The 18,706-nt window shown below is 31.1% G+C and overlaps 3 protein-coding genes across 6 annotated transcripts; 1 reads left to right on the top strand and 2 right to left on the bottom strand.

Moving 5' to 3' along the window:
* Positions 1-1,536: 1,536 nt before the first annotated feature.
* LOC100775497 (uncharacterized) lies at positions 1,537-2,362 on the bottom strand. Its single transcript, XM_003526746.5, has one exon. It carries the CDS (start codon positions 2,148-2,150, stop codon positions 1,671-1,673), a length of 480 nt encoding a protein of 159 aa, XP_003526794.1. The 5' UTR covers positions 2,151-2,362; the 3' UTR covers positions 1,537-1,670.
* Positions 2,363-4,364: 2,002 nt separating this feature from the next.
* LOC100306612 (uncharacterized) lies at positions 4,365-6,950 on the top strand. 4 transcript variants are annotated; one of them, XM_006580871.4, is made up of 5 exons: positions 4,365-4,668; positions 4,942-5,104; positions 5,598-5,673; positions 6,207-6,333; positions 6,506-6,950. In XM_006580871.4, exons 2-5 carry the CDS (start codon positions 4,985-4,987, stop codon positions 6,696-6,698), a joined length of 516 nt encoding a protein of 171 aa, XP_006580934.1. In that variant the 5' UTR covers positions 4,365-4,668; positions 4,942-4,984; the 3' UTR covers positions 6,699-6,950. The 4 variants fall into 4 exon arrangements, with proteins under 4 accessions (XP_006580934.1, XP_006580935.1, NP_001237534.1 ...); XM_006580872.4 differs by having other exon boundaries at positions 4,378-4,610; NM_001250605.2 differs by having other exon boundaries at positions 4,411-4,586; positions 6,506-6,943.
* A 622-nt stretch (positions 6,951-7,572) lies between these two features.
* LOC102659942 (uncharacterized) lies at positions 7,573-12,677 on the bottom strand. Its single transcript, XM_006581644.4, has 3 exons — positions 12,308-12,677; positions 11,280-11,500; positions 7,573-10,828 (listed from the first exon to the last, which is right to left on the bottom strand). The coding sequence occupies exons 2-3, from the start codon at positions 11,398-11,400 to the stop codon at positions 8,004-8,006; spliced, it is 2,946 nt and encodes a 981-aa protein (XP_006581707.1). The 5' UTR covers positions 11,401-11,500; positions 12,308-12,677; the 3' UTR covers positions 7,573-8,003.
* Between the last annotated feature and the right edge of the window lie 6,029 nt (positions 12,678-18,706).

Raw genomic sequence — 18,706 nt, 5'->3', positions numbered from 1 at the left:
TCATAGGTAAAATTTGTGTTTGTGCCATGTATATATTAATATTGTGTGATGTGTATATGATTCATGAGGTGTGATAACATAGTGTTTTGAGATTCTAACATTGTGATTGAGATTGAATGTATGTGATAAATTGAATATGTGTTGAATTGTAAGATACATGTGTATTGAGATATTGTATGCATTGAGTTGTGAACTATGAATCATACAACCACACTGTAAGACCCTTTAAAGGTGATGAGTTAATCTGCAATGAGTATTATGATGAGATCCAATGTAGGAACCCGACAAGGTTAATCACTTTGAGACGCGATGAGTTAAAATTATTTTGAGAACAATTGAGAAGTCGTGTGTTTTGCATAGTTCATAGATAAAGTCTACTTTTATCTTGCAGTAAAATAAATAAATAGTGTTTATATTATTAAAAAAATATTTTATCTACTTTTATACTTTAAATATTTTATATTTTTTTATTAAATTTTACTTAATAGATAAGATTTTATCCTATGTTGAAAAAATATAAAGTTTTATCATCTTTTATACTTAAATATTGGATGTGAATAATGGATCATTAATGGGTTACTCTTATTCTCACATTATCTGTTACTACAACCACTATAAAACAATCTTATTCAACTATAAATATAGTCAAGATTTGTAACAAAAAAATTTTATGTAAAAAAATTCTTAGCATATTGAATAGTAAATTGTTGAAAATTTTAGGATAGATTCAATTATAGACGATTTATATGACATGCAAGAAAGACGTTTCACATTTTAATAGTTAGCATAATTAACATTTTAAAATATCTTATTATCAAGATTTTATATAAAAAAATTATGTGTACAAATTCGACCTTGATGTAGCAATTCTTGTAAAGTACCACCACATAACATGAAAGTTTAATAATTAATTGTTGTTAAAATTTATGGTTAGATTTAATCAACTTTAAAAATTATGAAATTATATTCATAAATGATTGTGTTTTTTTATATATATAAAATGATTATGTTTTTGTTGTAGTATGGTTATGTTTATATAATTTAAGAATAATTTTTCAATTCAATTGTAACAATTTCTTTAATTATATTATTATTTTATTATTTTGTTAATTTTGCACTTAATTAAAATAGAGAAAATGATAGGTATGATAGAGTTTATGATGCTATAGAGAGATAGAGAAAAATGAGAGGTAAAAATGAGAGGTGTTGGTAAGTGTTTAAAATAAGAGTTTAATGGTCATGTACTCATGATAAGTATTTTTTTTTTTCAATATGATTTATTTCATATTTAAGAGTGAATTAAAATTTTAATCCTGAAATATTGAATTAAAAAATACAAACTGCTATAATTTGTGTGAACCTTGTGGTGAAGGTTTGTGTATCTAAACCCAAAATCTAACTCTTTGCTCATGGTCAGCTTTCAGCTACATATGGTGTCACCATGGATGAAATGAAGATGCAGCAGAATCACATTCAAAAACTTGAAACAAAACAGGCGTAGCAACCACAAAAACAAAAAAAGAGTCACGGAAAAAGTACAGTGATATTATTATATATATGTGTACACGGTATGCATCACAATTTACACAAAACGCCCATTAATCAAGATAATACAATTGGTCATTATTCTCTTGATAGGTTTATTTATTTCAACTAAAGTAAAACCAAATTCACTGGCTATTGTTGTTGTTGAGTTCCTTCAGAGCTTGAAATACTCTAGAGCTTCTATCAAATATCTGAGCCCTTCGGTTATAATCCATAGGCTCTTTTCCCACATCTTCACCCATAATAGCTTCCCTCTCCAAACACTCCAACATCTCCACCACCCCTTTTCCTTCTCCACATTTGTGCTTAAACTTTGCCATTCCAGTCTCTTCATGTGTGTTCATCTCAGCTTCCAACTCTTTCTCCAACTCTCTCACCAAACTCCAACTTGCACATCCCACCACAAAGCTACCATTACCCTTTCTCTTTTGTGCTACATAGGAAACATGGTTTGACCAAAAGCTCTTGTCCACGTTGAAGCCCAAATTCCTCACCTTAAAAGTGAAACCTTTTTGGCATGAAACGATGTGGTTGTTGTTGGAGTTGCTCAAAGGAAGAGAGGAATAGAGCTTGTGTGTATTGGCAAGGCAACAAGAACCCTTCATTTTTTGGCTATTGTTTTCGTAGCATGAGGGCTTTGGCTTTCTATATTTTTTTCTAGAGCCTCGGGTTTGTGTTTGCGTTTTCTATTTCCATTGAAGGTTGTGTTTAGAAAAAACGTCACGGAAAAAATATTTTAAGTGACGAAAAGTCAACTGACAATTAGTCTCTATTTCATATTAATGCGTTGATCATTTGACATTTTATTGGTGATTTTGAGATTAAGTATATTGTAACTATATTGAATATTTAAAGAAAATCCGTTTAAAATAATCTAATTCAATTCGATCAAAATTATCTTTAATAGAAAAAATTATCCATATAGATGGATATTTGAGTTTTGAGAGACTGAGGATTAAACGAGGTGGATCCTACGTGTGCACGTGTCAGCTTCATGGTCAAGATACATGTTTGAAGCACAGGAACTGAGCGTTGTGATTATTGGTTGATGTGGCCAATTTGGCCATTGTAGAGGGCACGCGTTTGAAACTGTCCTCTTAATTCAAAGTATGTGTTGTCTTCATCTGCCAAAATTGTCTAAACGTATTATCAATGGGTGTGAAAATTTGAACATTGCCCCACAAATGATTTCTAACCACAAATTGAAAGATGATAGTCTTTGCTACTTGCAAGGCGTAACCTTTAAAATTACGGCAACAAATTGGAAAAATTGTTGGCCTTATGCCGCATGGTTTACATTTACATGTAGAAAGGAGATTTTGGACGTTATTAGAGTAATTTTATTTATAATTATATGTAGAAAGGAGGCTGAGGATTAGTGTTTTTTTAAAGTTAAGAATAACGTGACATTAAAGTTAGATTAAGAGATTATTAACCTTTTTAGAATGAATTATAACTTAATAGTTAATATAAATGGCAGCTGTGTGACTAAAACTAACTTTTCACGTGTGTATATGTAAAATGCGGATCTTAATTTTTCCCTAACTAGTTTTCTTTTTTAGCTGTTGTTTTTGGCCGTTTTTCCTTTCCTCATTTTTTGAGAAAAAAAAATCTACACCCCTTAGTAGTATATCTTATCTAATTACATGTATAATAATAAATTCATTTATAAAAAAAGAAAAGTCCAAGATGTGGTTGGAAAAGAAATTTAAAGAGAAGATTAGGTTATTATAAAAATAAGTCCAATACCCAAATTGACAAGTGAAAAGTGATAATTCTAATTTCTTATACATTATATATATATATATATATATATATATATATATATATATATATATATATATATATATATATATATATATGAGAAATGCTAATATATCATCCTAGTTGGACTGTAGTAGCATTCAATACAAAAAAAATTAAACTATAAAATTATTGATTGTTTTGTTTTTCAAAATTTAATTTAAGGATACTATAGTATTTTATCATTTAATTTTTAAAAAAAAATTCTCTCTCCTATCTTTATTCCATGATTTTCTTTTATATATATATATATATATATGAGAAATATTTATTTTTTGAGTTAATTGATAAAGTATGATGATATCTTTGAATTAAAATTTGAAAAACAAAATATTTAATGTTTTTTTAGTCCAATTTTTTTGTGTTAAATGTTAATACACACTAATATTAGAATGAATATTAACATTGTCATATATATATATATATATATATATATAACAACTTTTAACCAAAACATAATTTTAATTTTAGTTTCTTACTTTTCCTTTTACATTTAGACTTTGGAAAACATTATCAAAAGATTTAAATATAATTTTGGACGTCTTATTTTTTAAGATCCAAAATGTTGGCTATCGTATTTTTTTAAAATAAAAATATTAAATCTTTGAATTTGTAAAATATATAATTTTGATGCTTCTATCCAATGGTTTAAAAATCAGCTCAAACTGATTGGTCCTGTGAGAAACCGAGGACTTGACTGATCCAAATGAGATATCTCTTTGATAATATCTTTCACCCACTTCAATCCGATTGAATTTAAGAAGACTTTATAACCTACATGAGTTCTGAATCGAACTAATTTTCAATCCATTTCAAATTAGTTTTAAGAGTCAAATCAATTTCTAACTATTTTTTAAAATTAAAAAATGATTCAGGTAAAAATTTGTTTGATTAACCAAAGTGTTTTATATAAACAACTCAGATAGAACTGGTTTGGTACAACAATTTAGTTTTTTTTTTTTTTTTCAAACGAGTTTGGATAAAAACCGGTTATGATATGAGTCGGGTTACAATTTGATTCGGTCCCAAAAAGTTTTATTTTTCACACCCTATGGAAGCAGTGAAACGACGCTAAAAAAACAAAAGAAAGGCACAGCCGAAAAACGAAAGACAGATCGTGTAAACTCTCATTCTCAAAAAAATACCTTTGAAGTCCACCGTCGTGTAACCCTAGCATACCACCCTGCCGTCAACGGTCATCACTCTCCGTCCACCGTCGCAGTCGGAGCAGCCACCAGGTCCGTCGAAGCTCGTACTCTGAAGTCTGTTCTTCACTTCTTCCCCTCTGTACTTGATTTCTCAGAAAGGGTTGTTGTTTTGGTTATTTTCTCTCTTTTGTAATTTTCCCCTTTGAATTTTTATTATAATTGTTTTATCTATCATTCTTTTATTCCCAATTGTAATGATGCCACGGAGGGGAAGTAATCACTGGCTTGCATTTGCATTATATATTGTTTTGAAATATTTCTCTTTTGAAATACTGTGTTGCACTCTGCCATTTGAAACCTTAGCTTATTTTTGGGGTTTCTGAATACTGAATTGTGCACACTTCTCTTTGGGTTAGTCTGCTAAGCTGCCATTTTTTATATGCAGAGTTTAGGGAGAAACCTTGGCAAGTAGAAAATTAGAATTTTAAATGGCCATGAGAGGAGGAAGGAAGAATTTGAAGAGGGCAACAGAGGAAAAACATATAACCCTTCAAGATGGCCAAGGCATCATGCAGGTCGTGTCTCTTCGAGGTGCTAATATCATTGAGGTACTGCTTTACAAAGCCCTAATCTTCCAAATTTGCCTTTTTATTTTGTGCTGAGGAAAATGACAAAATCACCAAGGTGAAACTTACAAACTTTGATGGAGAAATAAATCAAGGAATATTCTTTGAAAAGAGGAGGTAAAATTACATATTAGCAACTAGGAAAAAATATGGTAATTTTTGACTTCTTATATAGCGGTTGTAAATTCTACCCCGGTATCAAACGAAACAAATGGTACTTCTTTAATTACTTGATAAGCAAATAGATTCTGATGGTATTGCAGGGATTGTCAGGAAGGAAACAGAATAGAATAATATATGGTGAGAAAAATATAGAGATTGTTTTAAAATCATGGAAAAAGGAAAACCGGACCAGATGTGAATCCTGTTAAAATTAATCTATTATGTAAACATCCCTTTCCTTTTGGAAACAGGGAGTGTGTATTTCTTATGTGTATATAGGTTCTTATTTATGTTTCCATTTTGATGTCTGAAGGTCATGGATGCAAGTGGCAACAAATTGCTAGCTCTATTCCCTGCTAAAATTCAGAAAAGCATGTGGATTAAACGAGGTTTGTCATACTTGAAAAGCGATTCAACACAATTTAAAAGCTAGAACTACTTTATGTCACTTTGTATTTACTACTTTTTAAAAACAAAAAACTAATTCCTTTACTGATAATAGTATAATGTCTTTTTGCCCATGTTAACCAATGATTGTGTGTTATCATTGTTGATTTTCTATCTGCACATTAGTCAAAGTCTATTCATGGACCACGTGCTCAATCATGGAATGAATAGTTTCTCTCTTTTCAACTGTACTTAACTAGCTGTTTTTATACAAACCTTTACTGCTTCATTGCTCAAGAATTCAGAAAATTCTTAGCTGAATTTGTTGATATGGGGTGTAGAACTATTTATTTAGAAGCCATGACAACTCCACCAACCTGTTTTGTTAAACAATCCATAGTCATCAAACTTTAACATATTTGTAACGTTAAAACCCAGACTGGAGATCTTAAAGTTGAACAGAGTGGTTTTTAAAGCTTTTTTTTTTGGTCTGCCTTTGCATTGATCTACCAACCCTGCTTTCTCAATGTTGCAGGGAGCTTTGTTGTTGTTGATGAAAGTGGAAAGGAAAAGGCTCTTGAATCGGGTAGCAAGGTTGCATGCCTTGTTTCTCAAGTTCTTTTCTCAAAACAAGTTCGAGAACTAGAGAAATCTCCAGAATGGTGTGCTATTGTTTCCAGTTTTGATTTTTGTATATTTATTTGGTTTGAGTTCCCTTGTTGAGTAATCATATATTTACTTTCTATATCAAACTTGGATTTTATATGGTAGAATGTAATGGTGCCCATATCCAAGGCGTTATACTCACTCTTTCAATCGTTTACCAACATATAGGCCTGAAAGTTTTAAATCTGCAATGGTAGATGATTCAATAGAAAGTACAACCTCCCAACAAGAGCATGAGCTGGAGGGGAGTGATGATGATGGACTACCTCCATTGGAAGCCAATACAAACAGGATAAGACCTGCTGAGTTGCAAGCTGATGATGAAGATTCAGAATCCAGTTCAGATACAGATGATGATTGAACCATATAGTTAGGCTTTCATGCCTGCATATGAATTATTACATTCAAGCTAAACCGACAATGTATGTTATAGAATGTTCTTGTCCTATCTTTATGTGTTGATTCTGCTGAACATTTGTGTTTCAGCTCTCTCAACTAAAAGAGTGTTTCAGTCTCATTTTCTTTCCTTTTTTTGGGGGGAGGAGAATATTGGTTCGAATTCTCTCAGTTTATATTTTATTAACTTAATGAGAAAATTAAATCAAATGTTGAAGACCGAAGACTTTCAGTAGTTGCTTTTTCAACTGCCATGAATCCCATTCCCAAATCCACTCAGATCTATAAATAAAATATGAGCAAGTATCTAAAAGCATGTCATGCCCCACCCAAATTTTCACAGCCTAGCAAAAACAGTGCTAACCCATTCGTGGTTGATCTTCACGCAAACTTGAGTGAGTTTTTAATATTTGCGAGAAGCTTTTGAGTAGTTGAGTCTTGAGTGTATGTTGGGAAAAAATGTGAATGAATATACGTGTTCAAGCTAGCGAATGAAATGGATTAGAAGATAACCTTATTTTCGTGCTATACTTCAACAAGAGAAAATAATGGCTTATATTCCACCTGTTGTATCTAATCAAACTTGAAAAAAATATGAATACATATAAGAAATTTCTATTTTATACTCCTTTGATTTATCTTATAGATAAAAATATATAATTGAAAAAATCAACTATTTAATATGCCTATTGTTAAATTAATGAACAGCCTTATATAAATATTTGGATAATGATACTAGTACATAAATTTTGAGGAAAGACACATTCGTAACATATAGCATTTTTCAATATACAACAAATTATATATTGTAAATGTGTTAAATAAAATGAATGATATGATAAAGAGAAAATAATAAATTAATTGCGTAAAAGTGTTACAAAAAGTTATTGTAAATTTACTGGTACTCTAAACATTTCTATATGCTCACTGTGTATCAAAACAGTTACTGTGACCTTTCAAGAAGAACTCCCACACCAAAACACTTTATACAACAAAATCATAATTTTACAACAATCATACACCAAAATACCTGTAGCAGAAATGGTATACATAAAATTGAGTGATGGATCTAAATTATTTGTAATACACCTATTGCCTAGTTCAAGAAGAAACTATGAAAGAAAATCAATTCAAGTCTTCATGTGGATACTTTATCGTTACATCTGAAATTGTCACAGAACTCCCCCATTGTTGCTCTTTCCAGCTTCAATTTAGATTCAACAAACATTTTAGTTCTCTTGAATCATTTTCTCAATTGAGCATCAGCTCCTTAATTACCTTCAACAGAAGGCCGAGTCCCTCTTATCACTTGACTTGGTGAAGAATAACCCATTAGTAGATGAAGTGATGAACTTTTTGGTGCTGGCCTAGCCTCCATTTCTGATGCCATTTTCCTGGATCCAGACATATTGGAGGAAAACATAGCTGATGCATCTGTCTCCACCTGACCCTTTCTTGCACTAGAATATCTTGGATTAATGTTCTCCTTCTCAGTTGAAGGCTCAAATGTACCATGAGAGACACTTGGATTAGCATATTCACCGCTGTGCAAGTGATGAGAATGTGCCAGAGAAACAGGCTCTCCTTCTGAGGAGTAGCTTTTAGAGATAGAAAGTCCATAATCATCATAATATGAAATGGCCTCAGTAGCTGAATAATGGTAATAGTTGGCATGAGATGCTGAAGGTAGATTTCTGCTACTAATCACCTCGCTTCGACCATTAAGGTCACTTGATGGAGGACCTATAGCATTATTTGGTGAGAAAAAATCTATATGGCTTCCATGCATTGAAAACTTTAGCACCTCTGAACATTCTCCACATATCAGCTGATGACATGCCCTTTCGAAAAGGAGAAAATCTGCAGGTAGCTGCAACAGGTTTAAGCATTTATGACAAGTGACAAAAGGAGCTCCACCTGCCACTGGCCTGTGATGTCTCTTGGCCACCAAGTTCTTTTTCTCCCTTAAGTATTTCTTTAAGTCGGGAGCCCTACGCCTCTGTTCATCAGATTTTGTTTTGCGGCCATATATTGGTGGAAGTTTAGAGGCTATGAACCATTGTGGACTTGAAGGATAAGAGTGATGAGAAAAAGAGCAACAATCTTGGCCTGAACAGGACCCATGTAACCCTTCATGCTGGAAAAGAACATGTGGTGACATTGACATATCTGTTGAGAAATGCCTCTCTTGGGAAAAACAATGGTAACAAGAATGATCAACATGGTGTGCATTCCTTGTTGCCTCGGCTGAATAAGGTATCCGCGAGAATTTATGATGCCTTTGGTGCCAGTTAACTCCATGACCACATCTTCCATCACACGAAGGGTAATCCAAACTATGAGAAAACCTTCTTCCCTCACCAAAGTCATGGCTATGATATGCAGAAATATGATTTCCCTTGTAAGAGACACCCTTGGGCAGTCTTCCATTTGTTTCTCCACCTTTGTAGAGAGTCCTGCTGAGTTGATCTTGCAACTTATTAATCATTCTCAACAGTTTCATCTTCTCATGGTCAGTGTCCTCAGAGGAATCAGGTGAAAGAAAGCTTGAGCTGTGGTAGAGCGCATCATGCATTTGGTTTGATGAGCTGCCCCTTTCATAGTAAGAATGGGAACCACTTCGATGCAAAGGTATTTTGGGTGGAAACTCATCTCTCTTTGTGCCCATCCAACGTTGATGACCATTTCTTGTAGAGTCCACCACTTTGTTTTGATTCCCCCTGCTGTCTTTCTTGGCATGAAGCTTTGCATTGGACATATGTGATTGATGTTGTGTTTCAAGGCCTCCATATATGCTATTCACAAGGCCTTTACCCTTTCTGGTCCTTCCCTCAGAAACACCATTAGCATTGGTGTAAGTGTTGTCGAATGAACCTGAATGTTGGATAGGGAACGGCTCATCCATTCCATCATAAGAAGAGAGGCTGCCATCATAAGCAAAAGAGCTTCTAGTGGTTGGGGATTTAGGCAATTTTCCAGCAAGTATACCACTAAGCTCTGAACTGGGATCAATTAATTCTGTTGTATCCACAGACCTTACACGGTCAGAGCCACGGTGAATAATTTTCTTAGCTTTCTTCTGTTGTTTATGAGAAGATGTAGGATTAGCAGGTGTGCCTTCTTCAACTTTATCAGGAGTAACATGTAAAATGTTTCCCTTCTCTCTACTTGTCCTATCAGTCGTAGAAGCATTTTCTGTAGTGTCCACTTCAGGTTTTGCACCCTCTATAGCCGATGGATCATTGTTGGAATCTTCTCCATCCGGTGCATGTTCTGCTCCCTCTGACAATTTACCATCATTTAACTCTTCTGCTATATTCTTTTCAGTGGTTTCCAATTCAAGGTTTTCACCAACTATAACTGATTTGTCATTATTGGCATCTTTTCGCTCCAATGCAGAACTTAACTCCTCTGCTCCCTCTGGTAACAAGTTTCCATCATTTAAGTCTTCGGCTCCGACTGAATCACTTTCAGTAATTTCCACTTCAAGGATTGCACCTGCTAGAGCTGATTCCTCTTCATTGTCATCTTCTCCATCTGAGTCAGAAATGAACTCTTTCTCTCCTTCTAGTGACAAGTTTTCATTATTTAACCCTTCTACTCCTTCTAAATCACCTTCAGTAATTTCCTTTTCAGATGTTACCCCTATCAGAGCTGATCTATCATTATCGCCATCTTCATCCAATGCACAAACAGACTCCTCTTCTGCTTCTTCTTCTAAGTTTCCATCATTTATTTCCCCAATCTCAGAGTGAGTGGTCTTATTTGAAGCTGAACCACCTTTGATGGACACTCTATGCCTTCTGTGTGACAAACTATAGATATCCGATTCAGTTTCCTGTCCTTCATCTGATAAAATAAACGGTACAAGTTGATCACCATTTTCGTTTTGACCCCTTCCAGCATTTCCATCCACATGACACTCTCCAGAAGAAGTTTCTCTTTCCTTCAAACTATCTTCCCGTGAAGGAACCAGATGGTTTCTATTGTTACGTTGTTTCCCCTCAGAAACATGATCCGATGCATTCCTAGGAGTTGCATCAGTTGCTTGTACACTGGACTTTGAGTTGGCAGCCACATTTGTTCGTTTCTTAGCTGCATCGAGAGAAATAAAAGGATTTAAGTAATGCAGAACTGCAAGAGGTAGAATGTATAGAATAGAATTCACACCCCATTTGAAAACTTTAATTTAACGGTAAAAATTTAAATACACAAGTGGTGTGTCAACAGATTAAAGTTGCAGCCACCAAAAAAATTACAGCTGCAGTATTTTGATTCATAGACTGAACACACATAAGACATTTATATCAATCAAGGAGAACAAGCCATACAGAAAAATAATCATTTGGTATGAAAAAGAGTTCAAAATTGATCAATATGATAGCAAAGGTCATGGTTAACCAAAGCACATTATGTAAGAGTTCAATCAAAAGGGGCAACAACAATAAACTTTACAATTTATTTTTTTCTTTTTACCTGCAGTGTTTTTGGCAACAGCATAAAATTTGAAAAGTACAATGGTATACAAAAAAATTAGAATTTTCACCTTGAAGAGTAGTGCCACATTCACCACACTTGTACAAATCACACCCTGCAGGCTCTTCAAGAAGCAGCCGGCATTTAGGACATCTAACTACCCGAAGTTTGGGAGCCAAGTCGCCAGACATCTCGCGCGCCAAATATGTAATTAATTCCAGACCAAAGGTTGGGTCTAGGCCACAAATTTCACAGAGATGTACAAGTCAAAGATCAAATTTCCAACACCGTCTGCATACAAATAACAAATAAATAAAGTTTAGCTCGAATTATATTTTACATAAAACAATTTTTTGGTTAATTATGGAAAGGAGAAGCAGTATGATAGCCAAACAAATGAAAATTGTACTAAGCAACTGCGAGATGCAGGCATGCAGCAAAATAAGATAACTAGGTAATAAAAACTTTTCCCCCACATTTACAAATTCGGGACAAACGTGATCTTCACGGAACAAGATTGAATTAGCTAGTAAGTTATACCCAGCTATAACATTACTATATAGATACACCAACCAATCGCTGCATCATAGATTTTCCATAGTAGGAAATGCTCTTTAAAAGGAACACACTTTCTAAAATCTAAAAATTATGACAAAAGAGCTTGAATGAACGTGCTTTATAAGTTAAATCCATAATTCTCAAATCTCAAATTATCCATTTCATACCTTTTGACAGCAGTTCCGTACAAACTGAAAATCTCATAGTCATAGCTTACTATTTTTGTTATTTTTTTTTAAAATCTTCGTGAATGGACGGCAAACAAGTATGCTGCTATATTATACAAATGGAAAAAAAGACAAACACGCACATAACCAAGTTTAATCTTCACAGGCATACACATCCAATGAAATGTTTAATTTTTAAATAACCTCAAAACATAAAATATTATGAGTTTATAGTATAAAAAAAATACTACATGTCATTGCAAATTTGAAATAGGTGATAAATTTTTATATTTAGAGGTAATGGGTCTTCTTAATTAAAAAAATAATGAAGAAGTGATTGATATGAAGAATGAAGGTACATAGCTATACCAACCTTGGTTTGCAGGTTAGATCAGATAGGTGCCTGCAGCTGAAGAAATCTAAGGAAATAGATGAACATCACAAAGTGGAAAAGAAGAAAGATAAAGAGGGTGGTGATAGAAAAATGAAAATTCAAGTGAAATGAAAGGAAAGAGCAGAGGAACTTGATGGGAAAAAGTAGGGGATGAAGGAAGTTATTTTCTTTGGCGCAAAGATTACGACTTTAAAAGAGAGAGAGATTATAGTGGTTGTCGTTGGTGTGTGAAAATGCAACAAGAGTCTTCCATTTCGTGTCTAGAAGGGAAGGTGTGTATAGCGGTCAACCCTGACCAAAACCCAAAACACAATCACTTCACTTTTTCTTTTCTCTGGCTTTGAAATTTTGGTCTTGTGTTCTGTGTGGTGATGAACTGGAAGGGACCCGACAACCTGGTTTACACGTTGGAATGCAACAAAAGTCCGCGCCACAATTTATGGGTCCCATCTTCTTGACACTATACCCACATTCTTTAATGTTCCATTTTTCACATTCAAATTTTAATTTTTTTTATTATTTTGGCAGTGAAGGTTAGATCGGATGATGAAACTTAATCTGTAGGTTGATTGATAATACACAGTTATATTTGTGAAAGATAATATGAGTTTAATAGAAAATATTATTGGAAAAGGATTAAAAACTTCATATATGATTAAACAATAAATTAATAATTAATTTCATAGTTAACATTGAAACTTATGGGAATAATTTAGGATTTTATCGAGGATTTAAAAATTCTAATTACGGGTTAAATCAAATTGGAGGATTAAAAAACTTGAGAGAAATATGTTTTTGATGTTTATGGTAATGTTTACTTTTAATTATTTATAAAAAAAAACAGTGTCTGTTTTTATTTCTCGTTTATATAAATATATCATGCGTAATCTTATCTTTATAAATAAGATATAAAAAAGAAGCATTTAATTTATTAAAAAATCGTTATATAAAGAATTAATGAGTGTATTTTTTGTCATAATTACAATAAATATATACCTATTTTCAAATTTATTATTACTAAAAATATATATTCTTAATTCTTAATTTATTATAAATTCTATTAATAATATATTCCCTGTTTGTTTTCTTTTTTATTCCCAATGTACCAAGTGAAATAAAATATTCACTCATTCTCCATGCTTTTTTTTAAGAACTCACTTTCCATGCTAATGTATCAAAATAACTATAATCAATTAATTTACGGACGAAACTAATATATTTTAAACATTAAAGATTAAGATGATTGATAATTAATAATTTAAAATTACATATTTTTTATAATTTTAAAAAAATAACTATTAATTATAATTTTAGACATTAATTTAATTGTTTTATTCATCAGAATACTATGATTTAGTATATGAAAATAATTCATGAACACTCTTATGTTAAACACAGGAGAGAAACTCACTTGGATCGGCTTAATATTGCGAAATTGAAATAAATAGATGAAGTGTGTGTTTAATATTAACTATAACTTACTATGATTTTTAGAAGCAGCAAGCAGTTATTTTTCTAGTAAACTGACCATGCTGTTACACTCACCACGATGCCCGCCAACAACGTAACTCGTGAAGTAATGATAAATCTTAAATTGTAGTAATAAATATGGAAAGAGGGTGAAAACAACGAGAAACAACCCAGAAAAATGAGTTTGAGAATAGGTCAACTTACACAAGGGAAGGAAGAAAGTCTATGGATGGGTGAATCGCCATTTGTCATCTGAGATATGTGGCCCTCGTTATGCTGCTGTTGTTTCTCCCAATTAAAATCTCCCTAAAGCCTTTGACATCACATAACTCCTTGTTGTATGATACAAAACATACGAAAATAACACAATAACCTTTTTTATCATAGAAAAACAAAACGTTTGAATTATTCAAGTGGAACATTTCAACAAGGACTATAACTCCTTTTCTTCCCTTTAATATAAGCAAATTCTTTAAAGAACATACGAGCTCAATCTAAACTGATCATGAAGTAATAATAGAATGAATTGGTCGATGCTTAAGTGTCACAGTGTTTTGGATAAATAACTTTCTATTTTGTTGAAAATATTTAGATTATATTTGTCTGTTTTTTTAATTTTAAAAATACTTATATCCAATAAGAGCGCAGGAGGTGTGAAAAATGAATCTTAACTATACAATTATATATGAATATTTAATATTATTTTTCAAAAATTTAATCCTGGCCATTTATTTTAATTTTAATATCCAATATTTACTCTTTTTGTGCTTTTATTTTTACACCATACTCTTTGAAAATATTAAATAAAAACTCAATATTTTTTCAAATTTCAGAAGCTTAAGAAGATCTAATAAATGAGAAAATTAATATTTTCTATTTTTACCCGCCACTTTTTTAAAAACAAATATATTATTTTATAATTTTAAGATATTTAGAATTAATATTTTTAGTCATATTCTCTTCTTAAAAAGAGATTCTATTATTAATTATTATTTTGAATTAATAAAATAAATAACAATTACGAGGAGAATAAATGAACTAAATAAAGGACGTGTTGCGAAATTATACTTTTTATCATATGTAGAAATTTTAAATGAAAATTAAAATGACAAAAGAAAATTTAAAATTATTATTATATCAGACATAAGCTATATTTTTATTATTGACGTTTAACTCATTTATTTGTGGCCAGAAGAAGTAAAAGGACTTCACCAATGGCTACGGAAGTTTGATTACCACGGCGTTGACACTTGACAATGGACCTTGACAAAGTCCTATGCTAAGTGATGGAGACTTTACTCTTCAGATTGAGAGTGTCTTTTCTTTGAATGTGTGTGTTCATTCTATACTTATAACCACTTAAACATATGACCAAAACTAGTTAACTAGCTTTATAACTGTGTGTTCATGTTAAGCACACATTATTGAATTTGATCACAAGAATTACACCAAATCTCATCAATTTAACCAAAAACACGTACACGTACGTTATTATACAACTTGGCAAATAATAATTGACAATGCTCTGCATATAAATTAAAATTTTGGTGGAAAAGGAATTTTGAGAGTAGAAGAAAATTAAAATAAGCGCAATGTCTTCAAAGCATGGATAAACACATTTTTCTTTAAACTTAATTTACCCTCATCAATTATTAAAATCAGGTACAACTTTAGTTTTGGAAAAGGCCTCATTTGGTCAAGATGCGTGCATGACAGTGGAGTAAGGCAAAGGCAAAGGATTTCGACACTCTCTATGAATGGACTTCAAATATAATAAGGGCAGTTCTGAATCAAAGTTGCGAGCCATGATGACGGTGGACTTGGTTTATGTCTAGGTGCTTGGTCATTGTGTGTTGTAGGGCGTGGCAATATTCATTTTCATGAAAGTGCTTAATAAGATTAAGGATAAATAGTTATTTTTGTCTCTAGATGTGTAATTCGCTAATAAATGCGTTTCTGAAAAATGAAAATATAAAATTTAGTCCCCGAAAGTGTAAAAAATGCAACAAATATATCCGGTCATGAACTTCTGTCCGTCATCGTTAATAAAATAACTTATGTGTCATAGATAGACAAATTTGTCACTGAAATAATTATCAATGTAATCATCTCTGATTATCAGACTAAGGAGCATATTTGTCATATAATATTTTTTGACTTTTCGTTTTTTCACTCCATTGTTAAATACGTCCATGTCCCTGAAAGATGAAAATACAAAATTTAGATTCTGAAAGTTTAAAAAGTGCAATAAATATATCTAAATGTTAATAGTAGATTATGACTAATTATTATAATTTGAAAAAAAATTATAATGATTGTGACAAATTTTTTAACAAACTCGTAAATTAAATTGGGTCTAGAAGAAAAAAGAATACTCATTTTATAAACTATAAATAATTTTTTTACTCTCTCATGTTTGATGAAAGGTTCAAGTAAAAAAATGCTTATTATAAAAGATTATAGTTAAATTAGGTCCATACATAATTTTTAGGGAAAATTGTAATTGCAATGACACTTTTAATTTGTAAAAAACACTCACCTTCTTTGGAATGATTTTTTTTAAGGTTGTGATTTTCTAAGTGATCAGTCAATAAAAAATAATTGTGTATGATTTAAAATAAAATTAAAAATCAACAAACTTTTATTGTAATTTGATGTTATTGCATATACTAATAGGCATTCATATTTTATTACGAGAAATTTATAAAATAAATAAATAAATAGTGTTTGATTAAACAGAAACAATGATTTTCTTATTGTTTTATAGTAAAAAAAATTATTTTTTTCTATGTTAATAGCATTTATTCAAGAGTTAACTATCAAAGGATTAATTTTTTTGTAGTTAAAGAAAAGTAAGAAGAATTCATCAAAGCAATAAAAATCCACTTCTATTAATAATATTTTATGCATGTCTCAACCGTTAATGAAACTTAAAAATTATATAACGGAAACAAACACTTAGCGGTGTGATATAACTCTCCTGAATCTTTGTCGCAGTCATTATAAAATTTTCAAAATTATAATAATTAGTCACAATCTATTATTAACGTCTGGATATATTTGTCTCACTTTTATGCTTTTGGGGACTAAATTTTGCATTTTCATAATTTGTTCTTTGTGTCACGTAAGCTATTTTATTAATTGTGACGGACGTAAGTTAATAGTCAATATATTTGTCGCACTTTTTACACTTTGAGAGACGTATTTTTTAGCAAATTACACATTAAGTGACAAAAGTGACTATTTACCCTAAGATTAATCGATGTCAAATGATATTAAAAGATATATTTAATATTTAAATATATTTTTAATAATTTATTATCTTAAATAGTAGGACAATAATTTTTAAATTTTTATCATAAAATAATGATAAATATTTGATCATTTTAGGCATTGTTTAAAATCAATTTTTTAGTAAACTAATATTGTTTCGAATCAATTTTTTCCTTTTTTTAAATAAAATGGTAGAATTAAATAAACTTATGTCGTTTAACATTAATTTTCAATATTTAAATATTTCATTGATAATATCATTCTAAAATAAAAAATAAAAATAATTTTTTCTTTCTAATTTTGATTTTTTATTAACATTTTTTTAGTGGTCAAATATTTTAAATAAAAATAAACAATTTAATAACTTGTTAAAATAAATAGTTTCACATTAAACAAAAAAATGGAATTCCAAGTTTCATGATAACTAAGAAAATAAATATGCCGTCTAGTGTCTAGTTTTCCTTCCATAATGAATTGCAATATTAAAATAGGTAAAATGATTTTTAAATTTAATAAAATAATAAAAAAATATAATTTCAAATAAATTAGTTAGAATAAAGTTGAGAAAAAAAAATCAATAACTTATAAGCTAATTTATTTTCATAAGCTACTTGAAAATAAACTCGTGTAATAAACAATTTTAATTAAAATAGTTTATAAATTAATCAACAAAGCTTATAAGCTTACCAAAGTAGATCGTTGTTGTAGTGTATATTATTACAGCTTTTGGTTTACTTCAAAACTAATCTATTAATTTCCAAAAATTGTTTATGCTTTTGATAAAAAATAAAAAATAAAAACTTCACATTGTTTGCATTGATGTTGATACTTGATACCCATCTCAATTTCTATGCCATACAAGCCTTGCTGTAAATTTAACTGCGTGTCCCTTTAGGGACACTAAGGGATAAAAAATGCCTCCAAAAGCAGCAACTCTTAACATTATTCTTTCAAATGATCCGTTTTCTGTCATATATACACAACACAAAATTGTTTAGGTTTACCCAAACCTTCTATCGAGGCTTTTATGGACAACAATTCGCCTTCATTTTCTACGAAGATATAACTTATAATCCTCAAACACAATTCCTACACCCAAAGATGTGGTCATCTACCCAAACCATGTAACTCTAATCCGGGAAGCTGTGCACTAGATGGGTAAATCATATTTCTACATTATTAAGTTACATTAATTGCTTTCAGATATAACTTACAGGTAATGCAAAGCAAAAAACTATAATTTGCAAAATATATTCGTTCACAATGAAGTTAGTTCACTCTCTCTATAAGGATATATTTGCCAAATAGTCTAACAGGGATCAATACTAATTACTAAATACGTAAAATCAACAATTTTTATTCATTATATGGCTATTGACTGCTCTCCTAGCCTCCTGCGTTTTCCTCCCAATGTGTACACGTCGTGAACACACTTCCAAACACATGCTATATTTTTTACATACTTTTTCTTTTTATCTCTCTTCTTTATTCCCTTTTCACACCACAGAACATTACCCTGTATGTAATTTATTTTCACCCCGAAAGTCTAGACTATGAATATAGAATGGTGTCCTTCAAACCAACAGCAGAAACCAAGACTATGAGAACTGAATGTAGAGATTTCATCAAGGTCAA

The sequence above is a fragment of the Glycine max genome, chromosome 6 (assembly GCF_000004515.6).
Source record: "Glycine max cultivar Williams 82 chromosome 6, Glycine_max_v4.0, whole genome shotgun sequence".
NCBI lineage: Eukaryota > Viridiplantae > Streptophyta > Magnoliopsida > Fabales > Fabaceae > Glycine > Glycine max.
Note: the sequence above shows the minus strand (reverse complement) of the source record. Positions and strands in the feature narration are given on the sequence as shown.